Below are 19,801 nucleotides of genomic sequence, written 5' to 3' on the forward strand. Positions count from 1 at the left end.
AAAATGGGAGTAAATCTGCTCTGAGTTCCTGTGTAGGTGCAACCCTGAGAACCTCGTGTGGTTTTGCTAATTCAGCTACGTAATTTTGGAATATGTTGCTCAGAGTTTCTCTCTTGATAACTATGAACAAACAGATAATCCCAACAGTCTTGCAGGTATTAAAATGACTTCTGTAGTTTCAGTGTGCTGCTTTTACTGACAGTTGGTAGAAGCAGCTTAATAAACTGCGTAAGCAATTGGCATGCAGTGCAAATTTCAGTTTTACTCTCTGAATCTTAAAAGCATTAGATGTTTCTTCCAATTTAATATCTGCATAATGGATATGGATGGCAGGATATGCTGCTGCCAGGCAGCTCTCAGCAGCCACTAACAGGCTAGCGTAGACTTCCAGAGCAACGGCGTTTTTCCACTCACATTATCCATCTTGTGCCAAATATGCTGAGCCTTAGTTTTTGCACAAGGCACTAATAAAAGTTATGCTTTGGTCCTGTTTTTCCCCAGCTTTGCAGTCCATGGGGGTGGAACAGGCAGCATGTGAATGCAATGTGACTCACCTCACTCCTGTTCCCGACCTTGCTGGCTCTTGCCCTGCTATAGCAGTATGGCAGAGGAGTCCTTCAGCCTGCCTTTCCCTCTCTCTGTTTTATTTTTTTTTCATCCTTTCACTAATGATCCTCCCAGTGTAAAGAACAAGGTGGAAATTCATTCTTGGGGCATTGCTGCTAATTTCCTCCGGTCAGGGAACCAGTAGAAGACCACCATTATCCCGAATTTCATACAGGCAGCTGTGGAAGACAAAAACTGTTCATGGCGGGTGTAGTAATTCTTTAGTAATTCTTTAGCCTCCTGTGCAGCGTATGTGCAGTCCATTTTTTGGCAGGTATTCTATAGGTGCGTTGCATTGTTTCCTCTCCTACTTTGCTGCCTTCTCCTCTCCTCCCCCTTGGGTTACTCTCTGGAAATGTTTTTTCAGCTCCTGTATCTGCTTGCTGACACAGCACTTCGATTTGCATGTTAATGTGGTTTATCTTTTCAGAAAACGATTTTAAATGATGGTTCAGTTATTACATATACAAATAGGCACAGGCCATTTAAAACTGTGTAAAATACCTGAATTAGGAAAATGCCTTCTACACTCCTCTATTATTTTCTCCTTGTTCTAGTAGGGAGCAAACAATTTACAGCTTTTAGGCTGTGACAGCTTTTAGCACTTTGCTGGATGCAGTGTAAAATAGTTCCTTCACACTACTATCCATTAACTGAACTCCCTGAATGTTCAGTGAGGTTGGGCCTGTGTTTTTCTTGTTGTTGGAGTTGAGCATCCTCAGCCAGGGCTGTGGGTTTGTAGAAGCCAGGCAGTCCTTCTATATACTTTGGCATCACTGAATTCAGTCTTTTGCTAAAAGGTCAGTCATGTGAGCTCACATATTTCAACTTTAAGAACCAGGGGTGGGGTTTTTATTGCTCGTGGATTTTATTTGGCTTTTTTAAGTTTCAGTTCTCAAATCCTTCAGTTTGGGAACCTGCCCCTTCTGGGCTTAGAGGTACATATTCAGTGTGTGAGGCATTGTGCAATTTTAACTCATAAGCAAGATACTTAGAACATAACTCTACAGTATGTTCACAAGAACCATGCAGAGAAAAGATATTTTGCTAGCTCAGAGTTTCAGAATCCCATGTGAATCAAATCTCAGGAAAAATATGTTCCAGTTGGTTGTAAATAGCTGGATATTTTTGGTAATTTTTTTTCCCCATCCCTATATTTTGTAACATGTCTTAATACTAATGCTTTAAAAAAATCAAACATTTGGTATTGTCAAAATGTTTGTGTTTTGGTTTTTTTAATTTTTCTTTCCATGTAAGTGGAACTGCTTGGGCCAGCCACTGTCAGCACCTGGCTCTGGTAGACATTTCCTGACCATTTCTACTTCCACTAGAGCTTTTTTTGGTTGAGCCTGTGCTACACCTGCAGACTTCATTGTCCTCTTTTAAAACCATCCTTGTTGTGTAATTGCTTTGGAGTGTGCATATGCTCTTGATCAAGGGGGCTTAGGTACATAGCTAAGTGTTTTGAAAGCTGTCCTAATTTGGGAGTGGTTGGAGTGTAGGAAAAAAATGTCTATTTTCTGTCATGCCTACAAAGATCAACCAAGTCTCATGGTGTTTTCACTCTTGTCCACACTAAAGTATAATAGAAACATAAATTGTAAACCCTTATCACCCATGTGACAACACAGATCTTATGCTGCAGATCGCCTGGTCTGGTCTTAAATCTTGTTACTGGTACATTGTTACACAATGATTACCAGGACAAAAAACCTCTTTTAAAAATAATTTCAAACTTTAATGGAAGCTATAATGTAATAGGAAGCCTTTTAGCTGAGTGAAACAGATCTGTGCAGTTTCCTTCTCATGTAGGTAGCCCTCTCTTAGTCTTTTTCAGGTGATAATAATATTGAACAGAATTACCACACACCCATGTTCTTCCTATTCCCCACCTTGCACTCACACTGGTGTCTCTCCATTCAGTTTCGATGCCTGGTACAAAATGGCATGCCCCATTGCCTTGAAATCAGCTGTGAGGCTCCAACCTGAAGTCTTTCTTCATCCCTGTTTAGGACTTGTGTATGTTTGAAGGAATCAGAAAATTTGGACTCTGAATGCTAACGTGTCTCAAGTAAATAGAGGTTAATGAGGTCTTGCAGTGGTTTGTGAATTTTGATGGGTGGGTTTCTGCAACGACAGCAAGGTCACCATGCTAGGCTGCAGTGCTCCTCTGTGACCTGTTTTACACCATGTCTATTAGAGATCACCAATATTTAAAATTCCAAAAAGAGAAATGCCACTAAGCTTCTGAGCAGTACTTTATTTACATTAAGTAAATGTATCTTTAGGTGTTATTATTTTCTCTAATATATGCAGCTAAATAACTGTCATCGTTTCTGTTTCTGTTTATCTGGTAGAAAAGAGTGGTGGAACAGCTTCGAAAGAATTTGATAGTGAAGCAGGAACAACCAGACAGTAAGTTTCAAATACAGCCATTGGCACAGTCAGAAAACAAACTACAGACACCACAGCCGCAACCACTACAACAGCTACAGCAACATCACCATCAACAGCAGCAGCAGTCCACTGCACCCTCTCCAAACGTGATAGGATCACAGGTAAAAAAACACAATAATTCTTTTCCTTGCAAGAGGTGAAGTTCACCAAAAATTAAAAATAAAAAAGGAAAAGTCCAGAGAGAAAATCGTAAACTTTCACTTATGTCCGTTAGTGTATCAATACGAATTTCTTCTGTTCATACCCAGATATTGGTATTGTGGGTTTTTTTGGCAAAACTTCCTGTCTGGGTCAAAAAATTATGCAGTGTTTAAAAGTTGAATCATAATGTCACAGAAAAGAAGGGTGGCAGTATCACCTTTCTTAAAAATAAGTGAAAATTTAGCAAAGGAACCTGTCTTTTCCATAGGTGCATGAATGACCATGGCCAGTAGGTCTCAAAAAACAGTAAGTCCTTTATGCACAGTATGAGGTGCATGATTAAAATCCTTTATTTTCAAAAGACTAACAGAATGCCCACCATGTCTGTATATAAAATGTAGGAAAATGGTTCCCTCTTCTTTCTGCTTGGTTCTTTTTAAGCAGATGTAACTCATAGCAAACAGTACTTACCTGAATTTTCAAGGATTTGTCTAAAAGTGTGCAGTGTTAATGGCAGAGTTCAAGTCTTACAAAGTAGTGTCTTTATTGGGGAGGATAACCGAATTTCAGTACAGTATGGAATTAGAGACATAATCCCAGAACTCAACAGAGAAAATGGTCTGCTTCTATTGAGAGAGGAATTTTAAGCTGCTTCTGTTCAAATATTTAGAATCCCCAGAGTGTGCTAATAAAACAGCTAGAAAATGCAGGGATGTGTTCTGTAAAAAGAAGTGTATGTGAGATCTTGTTGATGCATTCTTAGGAGCTCATGTTTACCTGGACAGGCAAAACTCACCTGTGAAGTTTTGCACATTGCAGTGAATCACACCCATGTCCTTGACCAATTCTGATTCTTGTCTTCCCTTTTCCTGAAAGCAGAGGAGGGAGAAATGGTTGGTCTGCTAGTTTTCTTGTTAACTCAGCACATTGGTTTGGATGTGCTCTAAGATGTATTTGTGAGGCTCAGCTAGTTGTATTTTTGAGAAAAGAATATTGAAGAAATGAAGCAAACTTAAGTAAGGAAGATGTATTTCTGGGCAACAACATCAATATCAAAGAGAAAACAGAACAAAGAAGTAAATATTACTCTGTCCTAAAGTATTTATAAGCAAACAATGGATCACTCTTGGCTGTATCACTGATGTCTGTTTTTCAGTCAGGAAACATGACAGCAAACACAGTTCCATATGTTTCTCCGTATTCCACACTTTGCATTCATGCATTAGCTTCCAGGTCATCTCCTGGGTTGTAAAAACTGAGGTTTTGTTCAAAGTTAAAGAGCCCTCTAGCGAAACAGTCTAAAAACTGCTGCATCCTTCTGACTACCATTGGTACAGTAGCACTTGGAAGGTAGATACAAACTGAAAGGCAGGTTGTCTGCTCACTTGCATAAATAAGCCAGCTTTTATCCTTATCACTTTGCAGTTTTCACTTATATTGGTAAAATTCTGCAGTGCCCTCACTTGTTTCTGCACACATTTTGCATCTAAATTGTGCCTTTGTCTTATTGCGCCTCATTCTCTTTCAGCAAAAAAAAGTCAAATACTTTGTCTCTCCACAGAAAGTGTTTTGGTGCCTACTTTTGTCATACATTTTTCAAGACTGTGTCAGTAAAGGAAATGCTTTCAATGGTTATTTTCAGTGTAATCAAAATTAGGATTCAAGGTATATATGCTGCTTTAACAGTGACATTTTAATATACTTAATATCATTCAGTAAGAAGGGCTTTTAAAATTTTCGTAAAGCACCAAGCCTACTAAAAGGTCATGTTATTGCAATGTTATGTGAAATATTGCAGACTTACTACGAATGCCACTTGAGTGTGAATTCATGCATCGGCTACTTTTGAGAATAAGCAAGGTAATTAATGCTCAGCAAAGTAACAGGAATAGTCAAGCTCTGTGATCTTATGACTGAAACTATACTCTGAGTACTTACAGACTGAATAGAACCCTTTGAAAGGGTCACAGTCTTGTATTACATGATTGATTACACCTTTCTTTTAAATGTTTGTGGTTGAATGTAATGCTTGTGAAAATGATACCATGTTACATCTCATTGGTAAAGCTTGAATAATGTTACTGCACTGTGGGACTGGAGCCTCTTGCTTTGGAGAAGGTGCAGCAGAGGTTGATAAGGAGCTCTTAGATCTCAGATAAAAAGTTAAGAGACCTGTTTGTGTTGCAACAAGGAAAATTTAAGTATGTCTGGAATTTTTATAAATGTATAAAACTGAAGCATAAATTATCCTTTGATTCCACATTATACACTGACTTTTTCCACACTTGTGCATAATTAACAGTTAGGGGATATAGTTTAAGCATTGCAAAATTAGAGATGTGAAGGTAAACTGTGTTTTTGTTTAAGGAAACAATCTGGTAAAAATACTGAAGAATCCAACTGAAAATATTTTATTAGAAAGAAGAGAAAGGTCTTGTATGATCAAAATCAAGCAATCTAAATCAGAACACGAAAAGGACTGCCTGATACCTGTTTTCCCATTTTTTCCTGTAGAGCCTAGCACTAACATCAGGAGGGAATGGTGGTTATTTAATACTAAGGCATTTGATCATGCCAATAACTGTTTTGAAGGTGCAGTGCCATTCGTGCAATGGATTTTTTTACACCAAAGCGAAAAGTCACTTGCTATTCTGTTGAGTGTCACTTGTCATGAGCTTTCTGTTCTCATTGTGTTCTGGTTTTATATAGAAACTTTCACCTTGTTGCTTTTTGAGTGAGATTCATAGTGTCTATTTTCCTTACCATCTTAGACAACAGTACATTTTAAAACAAAACTACGAAATTATAGTTATTTTAACTTTGGAATTTATGGGCATAATGTATTCAGGCCTTTCAGATAAATGCTGGTATTATGTCATTTAGAACCACTCTTTTCTAAAAAGGCCAAGAACAATCACAGCTTCACATATATGTTCCAGAGCTAGCTCATTCCACTGAAGTTAAACATAATTGCCTGCAGCTGGACAGACTAACAGCCAGCTCTTACAACTTCAGGACTGCCCTGCTGATACTCTTAGGAAAGACAGTTAAGTGTTAGATAACTATGTATGGCTAAAACTGAAATTGGGATACCCAAAATAAAAATACTTCTTTTTTTAAAGGAACCAACTTATGAATGTTTTTTCTCTCTTCCTCTGATTGTGAGGATCACTGTAACTAAAGTTTCCATTTGAAAATGAGAGTTTTATTTGGTGAGAAGCTCGTTTGCTGGTATGTTTCATAAACCTCCACCTTATAAGTTTGATATTAACAGTGCATGTTTGGAAGTAATATGAAACTGAAAGATCCAAAATACATGCACCACTACATCACATTTAGTGTAATTCTCTCAGGAATTTGTTTTGAATCAATCTGCAATGCATTTAATGATTAAACCAGTCTGAACAGGTGGATCAAATGAGAATGCTTTCTAGCTATCCAGTTTTCAGAGTCATAAGATATTGTGCTTGTCTGAACAGCAGGTAGATAGTCTCAGTGCTGCCTTTTCTTTCTCATGCTGTCTATTGTTTCTGACTCACCAACCCACATCCTGTCTGATACGAAGTGTCTCTGTCTCTTACAGTGTATTTTCTGTTTCCCTTAGAAAACTGTAACTACAGCTTCTATGATCACCACTAAGACACTACCTCTCGTCTTGAAAGCAGCAACTGCGACCATGCCTGCCTCTGTTGTGGGTCAGAGACCTACCATTGCCATGGTTACTGCTATCAACAACAATCAGAAAGCAGTCCTCAGCACTGATGCGCAGAATGCACCAGTCAACCTCCAGACAACAAATAAGGTCACAGGGCCAGGAGCTGAGGCAGTCCAAATAGTGACAAAAAACACAGTAACTTTGGTAAGCATTTTATGTGTTTGCCCTGCAGATGTGTGGGTTTGGTTAACAAGAGGGCTATTGGAAAATAAATAGTCAGGGGTTTGCACAGAAAGGAGGATAGTAGGGACATGTTATGAGTGTTCACTAGTTGACATTGTTAAAATGATGGTCTAGAAGAAAAATATTTACTGCCCACATGGGTTGTTATTACTGTTTTGCTTTATAGAATTAAATCAGTGCTATCATCACCTTTGTGTAAAATTTCCCATTAGTAATTGTTAGTCACAGGGCAGTATTGATTGTTTTGCCCTTACCTGATCTGTGTGCCTGTGTTCTGCAGAATTCCTACTCTTTTCTATTGTAAAGGAGATCTCAGACTTTCTTTGTTTGATCAGTTCAGGTTTTCATCTTAGGATTTTTTGAGTCAGTCTCTCATTCCCCTTGCATGATAAAGTCTCTGGTGAGACAGACACATCCCTTAACTCTGCCCACTACCATGTCTTTGCTCAGCCCTTGTTCATACACATAGACAGATACTGTTTCTTTAAAAACATGCAATTTGGAAATAGCGATTTTGTGCTTTGATTACATCAGACAGTGTTTTTCCAGAAAAGTTAGCCCCTTGGCAATAAAAGAAGCCATGTTTTAGAATTGGATTATATAGGCTTCTTGGTCTGGAAACCAGGCATTGTATGGCATCATGACAGGGAAATTGTACTTCCAGAGTAAAGGCTATGGCTTCACTAAACCTAAATCTGATTTACCTTTATTTAAAAATACAGGTTAATAATGCAAGTTGAAGTAATTTTGCTTCCTAATAAAGCATATGTTCGTGATCAGAATAGAGAAGACTTCTTGAGTGGAGTTTTTTTCTGCAGTTTTCTTTTCCCATGTCATCCCTTGGACCACTGTCATCTGTTCTTTGTGTCTGTGCTTCATTTCTTTGCTGAATAACTTACTTGGTCTTGAGGAGGTGATTCTGTCTTAATAATAGTCCAGGACTTAGGCTTCTCTAGCACATTTCATCAAAATTACCAGAATATTTTCCCAAGCATTAATTAATCAGTACAAGACCTTTTTGAAGAAAACTGCAATCTTATGTGTGTGGACAGAAGTGCAGAAGGCTGTTAACCAACATGGACATTAATGTCAGAGAATCTCCCCTGGTACTCAGGGTATGTAGTAGTGCTGTTCAGTGGTTAATCATGTGGCAGCTCCATGCAGCGGATTTCAGTTAGACAGGGAAGTACTTAGGATGCCATAAAATCAGGTCTTAATTGTTTCAAATAAATGGCTTACACAACTTGAAATTTTCAAAAGTATTTTGAGCCCCTCATAGTGTCATTAATATTGCTAAAAGAGTTGTAACTTTCAGATCTTTGCCATTCGCGTGAGCTACTCTCTCATTCTTCTGTATGCCATTCACTATGAAAGGACCATGGTTCATATAGCTGTACATCAAAGTCTGTTACTAGTTTTTCTCTGTTATAAAGTCAAATTTTAATGATTAAAACAAATAGGAGTTTTTATTATTGTGTGATGAAATGGCTTTAGATTGCAGAGCATAGTAGTTGGTACAGTTGAACTAAAAGGAAAGATGCCTGCAATTTACGACACAAGGTGTGTAGGGACTAGAAAGTAAGATTAACTCTGTCTTCAGTACATTTCTAATGAGAAACATGTTACTGTGAAAATTATTTGCAGAGTGGAAAACTGGGGTCATCAGGTCTGAAAACACATTCAGGATGTTGATTTTGGTGAACAACTTCAAAGCTATTTTCCTCTTACTGAAGTCTCTTACGTTCTTATAGCAGGTTCAGGCTACACCTCAGCCCATAAAAGTGCCGCAGTTCATCCCTCCTCCCAGACTTACTCCTCGTCCAAATTTTCTTCCACAGGTGAGTATGGAAAGAACAACCAATAGAAGAAAGAATATTATGATAGCAGAGATAGGAGATACTTTCAATGAACACTGTATCACTGTTCATTGTTGACCTGCTGCAGGAGACAATTCCTCTTCAACAAGTTTGCAGATGATGCCAAATTTGAGGGTACAGTCAATACTCTTGGAGGCAGTGCTGACATTCAGAGCACTGTAGATAGGATAGAGGAATAGGCCATCAGGAATCTCTTGAGCTTCAGTATGGAAAAAGGCACAGTCTTGTGCCTGGAAGGGACTAACTCCATGCATAGGTGCAGGCTGGGGACTGACTGGCTGGGAAGCAGCACTGCTTAAAAGGTCTCGGTTGAGTGTGGTGTGCCCTAACAGCAAAGAAACTGAGCAACATACTGGGCTCTACCAACAGGATCACAGCCGGTAGATTAAGGGAAGAGATTATGCACCTTTCCTCAGCAGCCGTAAAACTGGATCTGATAAACAGCAGTTTTAGAACCCCTGGTTGATAAATTTGAATGAAGCATGGGAAGGAAGGCCACTGAGACAGCTGGGAGGGGCAGGAATATATGACCTCCCCGGAAGGGGAGGCTGGGGGATCTGTGCTTATCTCGTTTGGAGAAGAGGCTTTGGAGGCACCCTAACAGCAGCGTTATTTCCAATATCAACAGGGAAATAACCAGATGGAGATGTAGTTGCTTGGCAGGAGGATTATAGACAAGGGTCGTATATTGGAACAGAGGAGATTTTGACTGTATAAAAAGTAACAGTTCTGTCTTTGAGGACAGTTAGGAGTGGAAGTGGCTTCCTAGACATGTTGTGGAAGCTCTGTCCTTGAAATTTTACAAGACCAACCCAGACAAAGCCCTCAGCAACCCAGTCTGCATTTAGTGTTGGCCCTGCTCTGAGCAGGAGGTCAAATTAGAGACCTCCTGAGCTGCCTCCCAGCCTGTAGGAGTTTGTGATTATGAAATTTGCCTGTGATGATTATATATGATCTTCTTTACATCATATGAAATGAACCCTTGGAACAGATGTCAGCAAAATCAAAGCATCACCCAAGGCCTTATAGTGCTCTAATTGTTGTTTGTTGCTCATGAGCAAAAAAGGAAAATCAAGATGTCTCTAGGTTGTTCCCAAGTATTTCTGTATTGCAACAGAGAGTGACCTCTATTTACAGCTCAGCAGTAAAACTTGTGTTTGACTTTTTTTTTTGTGGTTTGGGAAAGACACAGATTGCTTTTTTATTTTAAAAAAATAATCTTTAAGGGACTGTTTCATATGTGGTGCTGTGAATAAAAGCCTAAGTATTTTGCAAAGTATAAAAGGAAGGTATAGGCTGGTACCTGATTAAGATTTAGGGATGGTGAGATCTATTGGATTGTGACCTAGTTTTCCATGATAAAATGCTTTATGGAGTATTAAAGGTGGATAGAACAATAGAAATCAAATAAGGAAAATAACCTTTTATTTTCAGAGTAATGTGTTCTACTTCTGTAATGATGTAGTAAGCACAAACTTAAAAATGGACAAGAAATAAGCAAACATTGGTGGGGGAGTTTTGGAAGATTCTTGGAAAAAGTAATGGCTGCATTGACATGTAGCCTTTAGGACTTTCAATGAGGCATTAATGTATAATCTTGTCAGGTTTTTTTGCTTAGCAAGATTGGGTGTGCAGGTGCCTAAATTCCACATACAGTTGACAAAGGTAACAGGTATTTGCTGAAAAAATTAATTATTTCTTTCAGGGCTCAATCAACTGTTCATAACTTCTTGGAGGTTCAGTATAAAGCCCTGAAACACACTTCTAGCATGAGCACTTCAGCTGTCCCTGTAAATATTACATGGGTTTTTGGCTTGCAAAACCAAGATGTTAGTTTCAATACAGATAATGCAGTTGGCAATATGCAGTGTAAGTATCTGTGCATCCAGATGCCATTTCAGGGACAGTGACTGCCTATGCAAATATTATGGATAGGTTTTATCTAAGTAGCCTGGAAAATGTGGCTTTTTCTTCTCATAGCATACATCTTTCTGCTAAAAATTACATTATATAAAAAATCAAGCAACCTTCTGCAGATTATACAGGCTGAATTGAAAGACTCAGTAAAAAAGTTCATCTGAAATACTGATAGACAAATTGCTCTTTTTTTCTCTATTCTTTTTATCCTTGTAGGTTCGACCTAAACCGGTTGCCCAGAATAACATTCCTATTGCCCCTGCACCTCCTCCAATGCTTGCAGCTCCTCAGCTTATTCAGAGGCCTGTGATGTTGACGACAAAGTTCACACCCACCTCTTTACCCAACTCTCAGAACTCCATACATCCAGTTCGTGTAGTTAATGGGCAGACAGCAACCATAGCCAAAACTTTCCCAATGGCACAGCTCACCAGCATCGTGATAGCAGCACCAGGTACCAGGCTTGCTGGACCTCAGACTGTACAGATCAGCAAACCAAACGTTGAAAAACAGGTACAAATAAAGTGTCTACTAATGCAAGATACTGGGTTTATTGCTTTACTGTGCCGTTTTGGAGAGGATGACAACCAGGAAGAAATTTTTAGTGGGTACTGGAGATACTCATGTTCCAGTGATAGTACAAATTGTGGAATGACTTGCAGCTCTTGGGATAGAAGTTACCATTTCCTTTAATATGAGCCACTGGCACCTTTTTCTCCTGCTTCAGTGCTTGTGTGCTCCCCCTACTGACTTAACTTCAGTAGTTCTCAAGCAGGCCACATTGCAGGGATTGACTACTATCTTGGAGAACAAGTGCAAACGGAAATCCATGTTCATATCAAGCTTTTTTGTTTTTCAGAGGGTGACTATGTGAAAGGCAAAAATTGTGCAAAGTTGTAGGGATATTTAATCTGATAAATGAAGCCATTTCTTCCTTGATATTGCACTTTTGTGAATGGAGGCAAATAGTCTCACTCAGTTCCTGAAACCTGATCGTTCCCCATATCTGAATTGTATGGATTGATTGAGTGGAAAGGAGACCCTCAGAAACAGAGAATTCTAGATATTTAAAGTCTCTCTCCAGAAAAGACTTCTGTAAAACAAAACATGACATTAGTCAGTGTGGATTGCAACTGAGAGTCTTCACCATTCAGTTCAAGTAAAGCAATCTTCTGTTTGACTTTTAACTCTGTTGTATGTTAGTAATATTATAACATTGTGTAATATACTGCAAATTATCTATAACATATAATATGCATGTAATTTATATAGATAATAGTGGTATATATGTCACTTATAACTGTCATAGAATAATGTTCCTTGAAGTTACCTTCTGCTTTTGAAAGCAGCTATGGAGACCGTGAAGATCATGTGGATGAAAGATATGTTTATGCTCAGTTCTGCTTATGAAGTCTCAAGAGTAGGTTCTTGCATACCTCAAGGCTTCTCCACAAGTTACTCAGCAATGTGTGCCTTTTTCATGTGATTTGAAGTTGTACTTCTGTACTGCTCAACTTTTGATGCCTGTTCTTTTTGATGTCAGCAATATTCATTTGCTCTTTGAATAATTGCTGGCAATTCAGCTACTGATAAACATAACAGAAGAATGGTGGTGGTTCAATAACACATGAATTTTTCCATGTATTTTCTCCAAATCATAAAGGGGAAAAGTTTGTCTGTCTGTGGCTTAACCTCACTCAGTTCATAAGCCTCAACAGCTATGCCATTGGCTGAGGACTGGCATGCAGAATTTGGGATACCATTGCAAAAGATTATGACTTTGGAAAATTAAAAAAGCTTCAGTAACCTCTTGAGATCATAGGACTCAGAGAGACAGTTTTTGAGCCATTCATAATTCTATGAAATATGAAGACTGAGGAGTGAGAAATACTAAGTGCACAGAATGGTTTCTATGTGAAGCCTTCCATGGGATGACTTTTCTTGAAGTGTCTATTAGTTTCCCCATACTGTATGGTGATTTCTGTAACTAAATTAACCCTTAAGATGACAATGATTGCTTGTGTGACTGCATGGGTTAGTGGAATGGTGGCAAGGCTGTTTCATCCTTTGTTAAATGAAAACAACATTTCTCTCACATCATATTCCTCAATTGAGTCTTTCTTAGTACACTGCCAGCTTTAAACATATTTCCTCCCATATCTGCAAAAGTATTTGTTTTGCTTTAATAGTCAAAGTAAAAAAAGTAATTCTTATCACTGAACAAGAGAAACACTTTCTTTTCAGACTATTAAACCACATGTGGAAACAGAAGAGAAGCAAACAGAAAATCGTACAGTTACTCCGCCTGCTGCACCGAAGCCAAAACGAGAAGAAAATCCACAGGTATCAGAACACACCCAGAGCTTTCTTTTAAGAAAAAAAGGACACTTTGTCCTTCGCAAAATATTTTTCTCCCTCTGTTCCCTCAAGACTCCTTAACTTTAATATTCCATACATTCCTGTGGACAGCAGTACTTGATAAGGCTACAGAATAAGAAATCTAATTGCATATAGCACATTGCATTTTTCAGTCCTGGAATGCATTTGACTTCCAAGTCTTTTGTAAGTTAGAATATTTTAAGTTCTCTGTAATACTTCCTTCAAACAGGAGGCTTAGATTACAGTGTTGATTTCCATTCCTTAGAGATTTTAGACTCTAGAGTTATTCTTAATGCCAAAGAAGTGCCTTTATTTTGCTTTATAAAATATTTCTGCTCTGGTGAGCAAGGTGGAAAGAGTTGTGTATATTCACATTCTGCTTGGGTTTTATTCCAGGTTAGTTTGGGGTGAAAGAGTGGCCAGAATGGCTGTTTCTTGAAGCCTTTCTGCTGTGCAGAGCTTTGGAACTGATAATAGCTAAACGCTCTGCTACATTTGTTTCTGTATATTGATTCAAACTGTCTGTTATGTGAGAACTAACTGTTGTCAGTACAAATCCTGATTTTCGCGTCTGTGCATTTCCTAAAGTAAAAGTAGGATCCTTTAAGAAAGCCATAGCCCTTATTGAATGGCAGATGTAAACCAGAGTCGCTCCTTGTAGTTCACGTTATATGGAGAATCATCTTAAACTGGCAGTATTTTTCTGGCAATTGGACTGTGTTTGTATTTACTGAGAGTCAATCACGTAGTCAGTTCAGTGCTGGACTGGAAGTAAAGAAACTGCTTTCTTGTTCCCAGCCCTGCGAACTCTGTGATTGTGAGCAATTGACATTTCCCTATATCTCAGTTTAGTTTTCCATGTAGAAAACGGGACTATTGTCCATCCTCTTTGAAGCAGTTTGACAAACATGAATGAAAAGTGATTTATAGAAGTAGAGTATTATTAAAAACATTTTTGTTGCTTAGTTACCTGTCCGGTGCCTTTAAAGGGCTTAAATGACATAGTTCATCCTAACAGTTGGACTTTTTATGATCTTTCTGTCTCCTCCCTCACAGAAACTTGCCTTCATGGTGTCTCTGGGACTAGTTACTCATGACCACCTGGAAGGTAGGAAAAATGTCTTAGGTTGGTTCTTGAGCTCCTTGTTTCATGGTCATTCCGAATTGGAAGTAGGATTCCAAAAGATTTCTGTATTAAATGTATTATTTCCTTGCACAATAGTACCATTGTTATCTGTATTCTTGATCTAATTTAGTTTGTTGTGCATACTTTGTTTCTCTTATTACATTGAAACGAAGAAGTTACTTATGTAGCTGAGATTAGTGGTTGGGAAGAAAGTGTATGCTGTGATGGCAGGAAAGAAATTTGTGGCATCTTTCTGGACAACACCTGTGTCTGCAAAGATACATCATGGATAATTTTACTGTAACCTACCTCTGGATTTTTCATGTATTACTTGATTTCATAGGGCTGTAATCTGTAATGCATGAGTCAATGAATTATAATTATTTTATAGCTTCTAATCCTATCAGTGAAATATAGCTGATAGTTTCAATGGCTTGCATATTTCTGTACTGTATTTCTAAGTATCAACAAGATTACCAGAGGCTTTTTGTTTTAGATCCCAGTTACACTGACCATGAGTTTAAAATGTCTTAGTCATTGACTGTTTGGCAAGAAGATGGCAATCATTTATTTAATTAGTTGAGCACTGTATTTGTATTTCTTGAGAGCTCTTAGTTTTCAAACCTTCAGAATTTAGAAGTATAACACAGTTGCATATATTGGTCATGACTAGTGTTCTGTAGAAGTCTTTACAGCTCTTCTCACATACATACTGAGTTCTGAGGACTTTATATAATTTCTGAGATACCTTGTTTTCTAACCTGAATGCTTTTTTTTACCAGAAATCCAAAGTAAGCGACAAGAGAGGAAAAGAAGAACAACAGCGAATCCAGTGTATAGTGGAGCTGTTTTCGAGCCTGAGGTATTAATTTTTTGCTAGGGGAAGCTAGTATTTTCATTCTGGTCTTGTGTGTCTCTCTGCCATAATACTATCTCCTAAACTATCTCGGTCCTAACTAGACAGGCAAGCTATCATTTATTCCAAAGGCCATTGCAATGACATGACCCTCAGATTTTTAAATAATAAATACTTTGGGATGTTCTTATAATACTTATACCTTTTCTGCCTTCTCCTATGTAAAGCTGATGTTAAATGGCAATGTCTGTTGGTCAGCTTGTGTATCAGCCTGAAGCAGTCCAGATGTCAGAAGCGGTTTAAAAAAGCTCATGTTTCTGAAGCTGTGCTTCAGAAAACACAAAAGGCAGTAATCTCATTTCGTACTCCTGTGCTGTTCCTCAGCTTTTGCATGTAGTTGTTGCCAAAAATGTTAGCCAACAGAAATTGTTCTATTCTTCCCTGCAGCGCAAGAAGAGTACAGTCACATACCTGAACAGCACAATGCATCCTGGAACACGTAAAAGAGGTGAGGTGTACTTAGACCTGTCACCCTGCTGTATGCCTCTTCCTCCATAGTGCATCTGTAGTCTCCTCATTGATTTGAAGAGCCAAACGAAGAAGGCTTCTACAGTACTTCATTTGTGCCCTAAATTTCCATGGTAGACAGAGGACCATGACTTAGGAATTAGCATAGCAAGTTTTACTGGCAGCATAATGTTTCATTTCAGTTTCACTCTCAAAAAACAATGCATTCAGCAGATATACCAAAGTGAACAATGAGATGTTTGAACATTGTTTAGTGGTATGAAGCTGCTGTCAAGATCCTCTCGTTGATGACTAGACTGTATTGCTACTGTCAAGAAGAACGTAGTTATGGAAAAAATGTCTTTTCCCTGAATAGGAGAGAAAACTTAGTGTGACAGAAACCTCTTTCCCCACAGGGAGTAGATATGGGTCCTTCAAAAGAACTTATCTTGAGCAAGAAAGGCTATCATGCTCATACTGAGCACTTTACTGCAACCACAGTGCCGCTTGTCCTAAAATGAGAGATGACCTTTCATATAGGCATGCAGTAGTATTCAGAAGAAATCCTTCTGTAGAACAGGTGAAGTTTTAATACTTAGATTGTGGTGAAAGAAGTGAGTCAGAACAGCATGGCAGGGAACGTGATACCATTTTTTCTGCATGGCATTGACCACACATATATGACAATCTTTATCTGATTTTTGATGATTCTCTGCAGTCGTTAAAGACTCATGATATCTCCTCTACTCCTGAGTTTGCTGTCTAAAAATAGTAATCAGTCAGATTAAAAAAAACCAGAACCACAGTGCTAGCTAGGACTGACCAGTTCCATTATCTTTTAGTTTTTTGGCTGCAAGGTCAAACATTCATTTGACATGTGCTCTTCTTGATATACCTTTTCAGTCCAGGAGGCAGTGTGGCAAAACTGACATTTCTGCAGCTATGCTGTTTTTAAGTAAAAGACATGTCTCTACTGCCATGCCCTAATAACATTAAACATATTTTTGAAAATTATATGATGCAGATTTATAGAGAGAGTTTTGCATTTACTCTGTGGACAAGTAATGTTCTTTCTTCTAGTAATAGTTTCTAAATTTTGTTTTAGAGCTCATTGTGAACAATTACTGTATCAATGAAAACAGTTGCATGCCTTTGTACTTGTTACTCTCTTAGCCTGTTTTTGCACACTATTATTATACATTGTTTTCCCTCACACCCTGTTGTGAGCCTGTACCTTGCATCAGCACCAAGTTAGTAGCACACATTTTCGATTGATAAAAGATTTGAAAATATACATTTGTTTTGTGATTTAATATAGCAATATATTGAGTGAAGAGCTTTTGTAAGCATGTGTCCTTGAGAGCCTCAGTATAATTCTAGATGGTGCTGAGCATGTCAGAAATTTCAGCCATGGACATCACTTTCAGAAATCCATTTCCAAGGACACACTTAGTTCTGGAACATATCCAGACCTTAAACACAAGGTTTAGCATGTTAATAGGTATAGACTGACAATCTGTAAACATAAAATCTGGGGAATTATTCCTAGATCCTAACTCCTTTATGTTTACATACCCATAAATTACTCTGGAGAAGGGAGACAGAAATAATGGTTACATACTGGGTTTTTTGCTGTCTTGATTTGCATTCATAATTTTATAATAATTGTTATGAACACATTTTGAAATTCTGCTAGTCTAAAGGTGCATTTAGGAGTTGTGCGTTTTCAAACATTCTTGACTGAGAAAGTGTAAGAAAGAACAAAGAATTTGGAGGGGATTACAGTGGAAGACTAGTGATAAGTTACAACTGGTAGGAGTTATGGCTTAGATAACAAGACCTGTTCCTGAGCTAGCCGAATTCTAAAAATGTACCAGTAGGGTAGAAAGTGCTGATCCGTGGATGAGTGGGTTTAAAAAAAGGGGAAGAAAAGTAGGGGGTTGGTGAGTGTTGGCCTCTGATAAAGGACTTAACCTTTGTGTAAATTTATGCTGGCACTAGAAGGATAGGGAGGTGTGGGATAATAGTAGAAAGGATTTAATAGTAGTTATTGTAGCTTCTCTCTAGCTTCGATGCCAACATGTTTCCCTTAAAAATTGTATAGCCTCATTTCTAGGAGTGGCAAGTGTCCCCGTGCTGCTTTTGTGGGAATGATTCTTTGACCTTCTACAGAGCTTATTTCTATTTCCTTCTGAAATACATCTTTTAAATGTTCTTTCCTTGCAAAATTCTACTTAAAGATTTCTAAAAAATGTTTAAATCTTTGCTTCTGTCCTTCTACTTGTAACTTTTATATTAACTTCCTCTCTGTGCTACATCATTTCCTTTTTCACGCTAGCCAATGAGGACCACTGGCCAAAGGTATGTAAGATCATTTTTCCTTTTTTTTTTTTTTTTTTTGTTTGTTTGTTTGTGTTCCCTGTTGTTAATATGTAGGTCGTCCACCTAAATACAACACGGTGTTGGGGTTTGGGGCTTTGACCCCCACGTCCCCTCTGTCCAGTTATCCTGACTCCCCTGAAAATGAAAAGACAGAGACCACATTTACTTTTCCCGCAGCTGTTCAGCCTGTGTCCCTGCCTAGCCCCAGCTCCACAGACGTAAGTAACTCTTGGGGAGGGGGTCACTTTTAGAACCTTATGCAAAAACAGACAAGGAAAATCATGGCAGATTTTGTTTCTTTAGTCTCACTCATCATTTGTCCTGATTCAGTGCAGAGAAGCAGTCCAGCATTTTTTCAACACCCTTCCTTTTTCCTCCCACACCTCTGTTGTTATCCTGTAGAGATTTTATTTATAACTCCTTCAGTGGATTGAAACATTGGGAGGCACCAGGCATGCTAGCTGAGCTCATTTCCTTTGTGCAGTGTCTAAAATCTTGTCTCACTGAATTGAGTCTGTCATCCATGGAAAAGGGGGTAGGGAGGGTGGGAATTGAAGAATGAAAAGTATTAGTTACAGGCCATAATAACAAAAAGTTGTGTTTCTGTAATGAGAGAAGGAGGGAAACTGCTTGGGTCATGCAGAATAGACAGGAGCAGCATTTGCAGCACTGATTTGGCAGAAAATGTATTATGACTGTTCAGTATGGGTAAAACAATTCTCAGGAATTGTTGTGTACTTTCATTGAAGTGCTTGCATTTTAACAATTACTATCTACAAGGTACAGTTCAAACATCAAAAGGTGCCTGCTTATTTCTTCATACCAGTGCTAGAAACCCCTTCTGTGATCTTTTTTCTAGAAAAGACATTGCCACATATAGTTGAGACTCAACCATTTGAAATAGGCTTATTGAAGATTGGGCTGTTTTATTTTCATCTATGTAGTTGCACCACTGTGCGTACATAGACTGAGAGACCAACTCTGCTGACCACATAGAATAGGGAATAGAAGCCAATTCCTTGTCTCTGACCTGTGTTTGTACTGCAGAGATAACAAGAATAGGAATAGTCTGTCTGAGGCACTGAAATAAATAGATGCAATTCTGATACTCAGGGAATATGTATGTGAAATTAAAAAGTTCTCTTTCCTATAGTCATTTTTGAGAGCAGGATAGCACTTGACTCTTTTTCCTGGCAGTCAGATGAATAGGCCTGTGGAACAGCCCCTCAGGGGGGGATAAGGTGGGGCAGGTCTATCTCTGGGGACTTTTTAAAATAAGCAGTACAGATAACTTGCAAATACACTGAAGAGCACATATTTTACATTGGCCCCAGGAGAAGGACTGAATAATGTGGTGGGGGTCTTTTCCACTTCTGACGTGTGTGTATACTGCTGAGTCTTTCTTCAGTGTGTTAGAGCTCTCAAAATAGTATAATGAGTTGTTGCCCTGTTTTCTTCAGTGCCTGGTGGCAGGAAGCTAAATCAAGAATAATGAATTCCTGTAGCATTCCAATCCAGTTCTGAATGCCCTGCCTAGGTTCTGGATTGCTTTAATATCCATTAATTAATGAAAATTGAAGTGATTTAAAGGAGACAATGGAAGATTACACAGTAGGTAATCTCTTGCTTGAACATATAGCACAGTAGTACTCTTT

At 38.4% G+C, this 19,801-nt stretch overlaps 1 protein-coding gene across 1 annotated transcript in view; it reads left to right on the plus strand.

Annotated features, from left to right (window-relative positions):
* Positions 1-2,963: 2,963 nt before the first annotated feature.
* Positions 2,964-19,801, plus strand: part of PHF21A (PHD finger protein 21A) — a gene marked incomplete at its 5' end in the record, with an annotated part of 26,725 nt that continues 9,887 nt past the window's right edge. The window contains 9 exons of the mRNA XM_009072013.1: positions 2,964-3,164; positions 6,809-7,063; positions 8,854-8,940; positions 11,113-11,409; positions 13,141-13,239; positions 14,332-14,383; positions 15,184-15,263; positions 15,705-15,765; positions 18,201-18,364. Coding sequence (XP_009070261.1) covers positions 2,964-3,164; positions 6,809-7,063; positions 8,854-8,940; positions 11,113-11,409; positions 13,141-13,239; positions 14,332-14,383; positions 15,184-15,263; positions 15,705-15,765; positions 18,201-18,364 — 1,296 coding nt within the window. The remainder of the gene's footprint in view (positions 3,165-6,808; positions 7,064-8,853; positions 8,941-11,112; positions 11,410-13,140; positions 13,240-14,331; positions 14,384-15,183; positions 15,264-15,704; positions 15,766-18,200; positions 18,365-19,801) is intronic.

Source organism: Acanthisitta chloris, unplaced genomic scaffold (genome assembly GCF_000695815.1).
Source record: "Acanthisitta chloris isolate BGI_N310 unplaced genomic scaffold, ASM69581v1 scaffold45793, whole genome shotgun sequence".
Lineage (NCBI taxonomy): Eukaryota > Metazoa > Chordata > Aves > Passeriformes > Acanthisittidae > Acanthisitta > Acanthisitta chloris.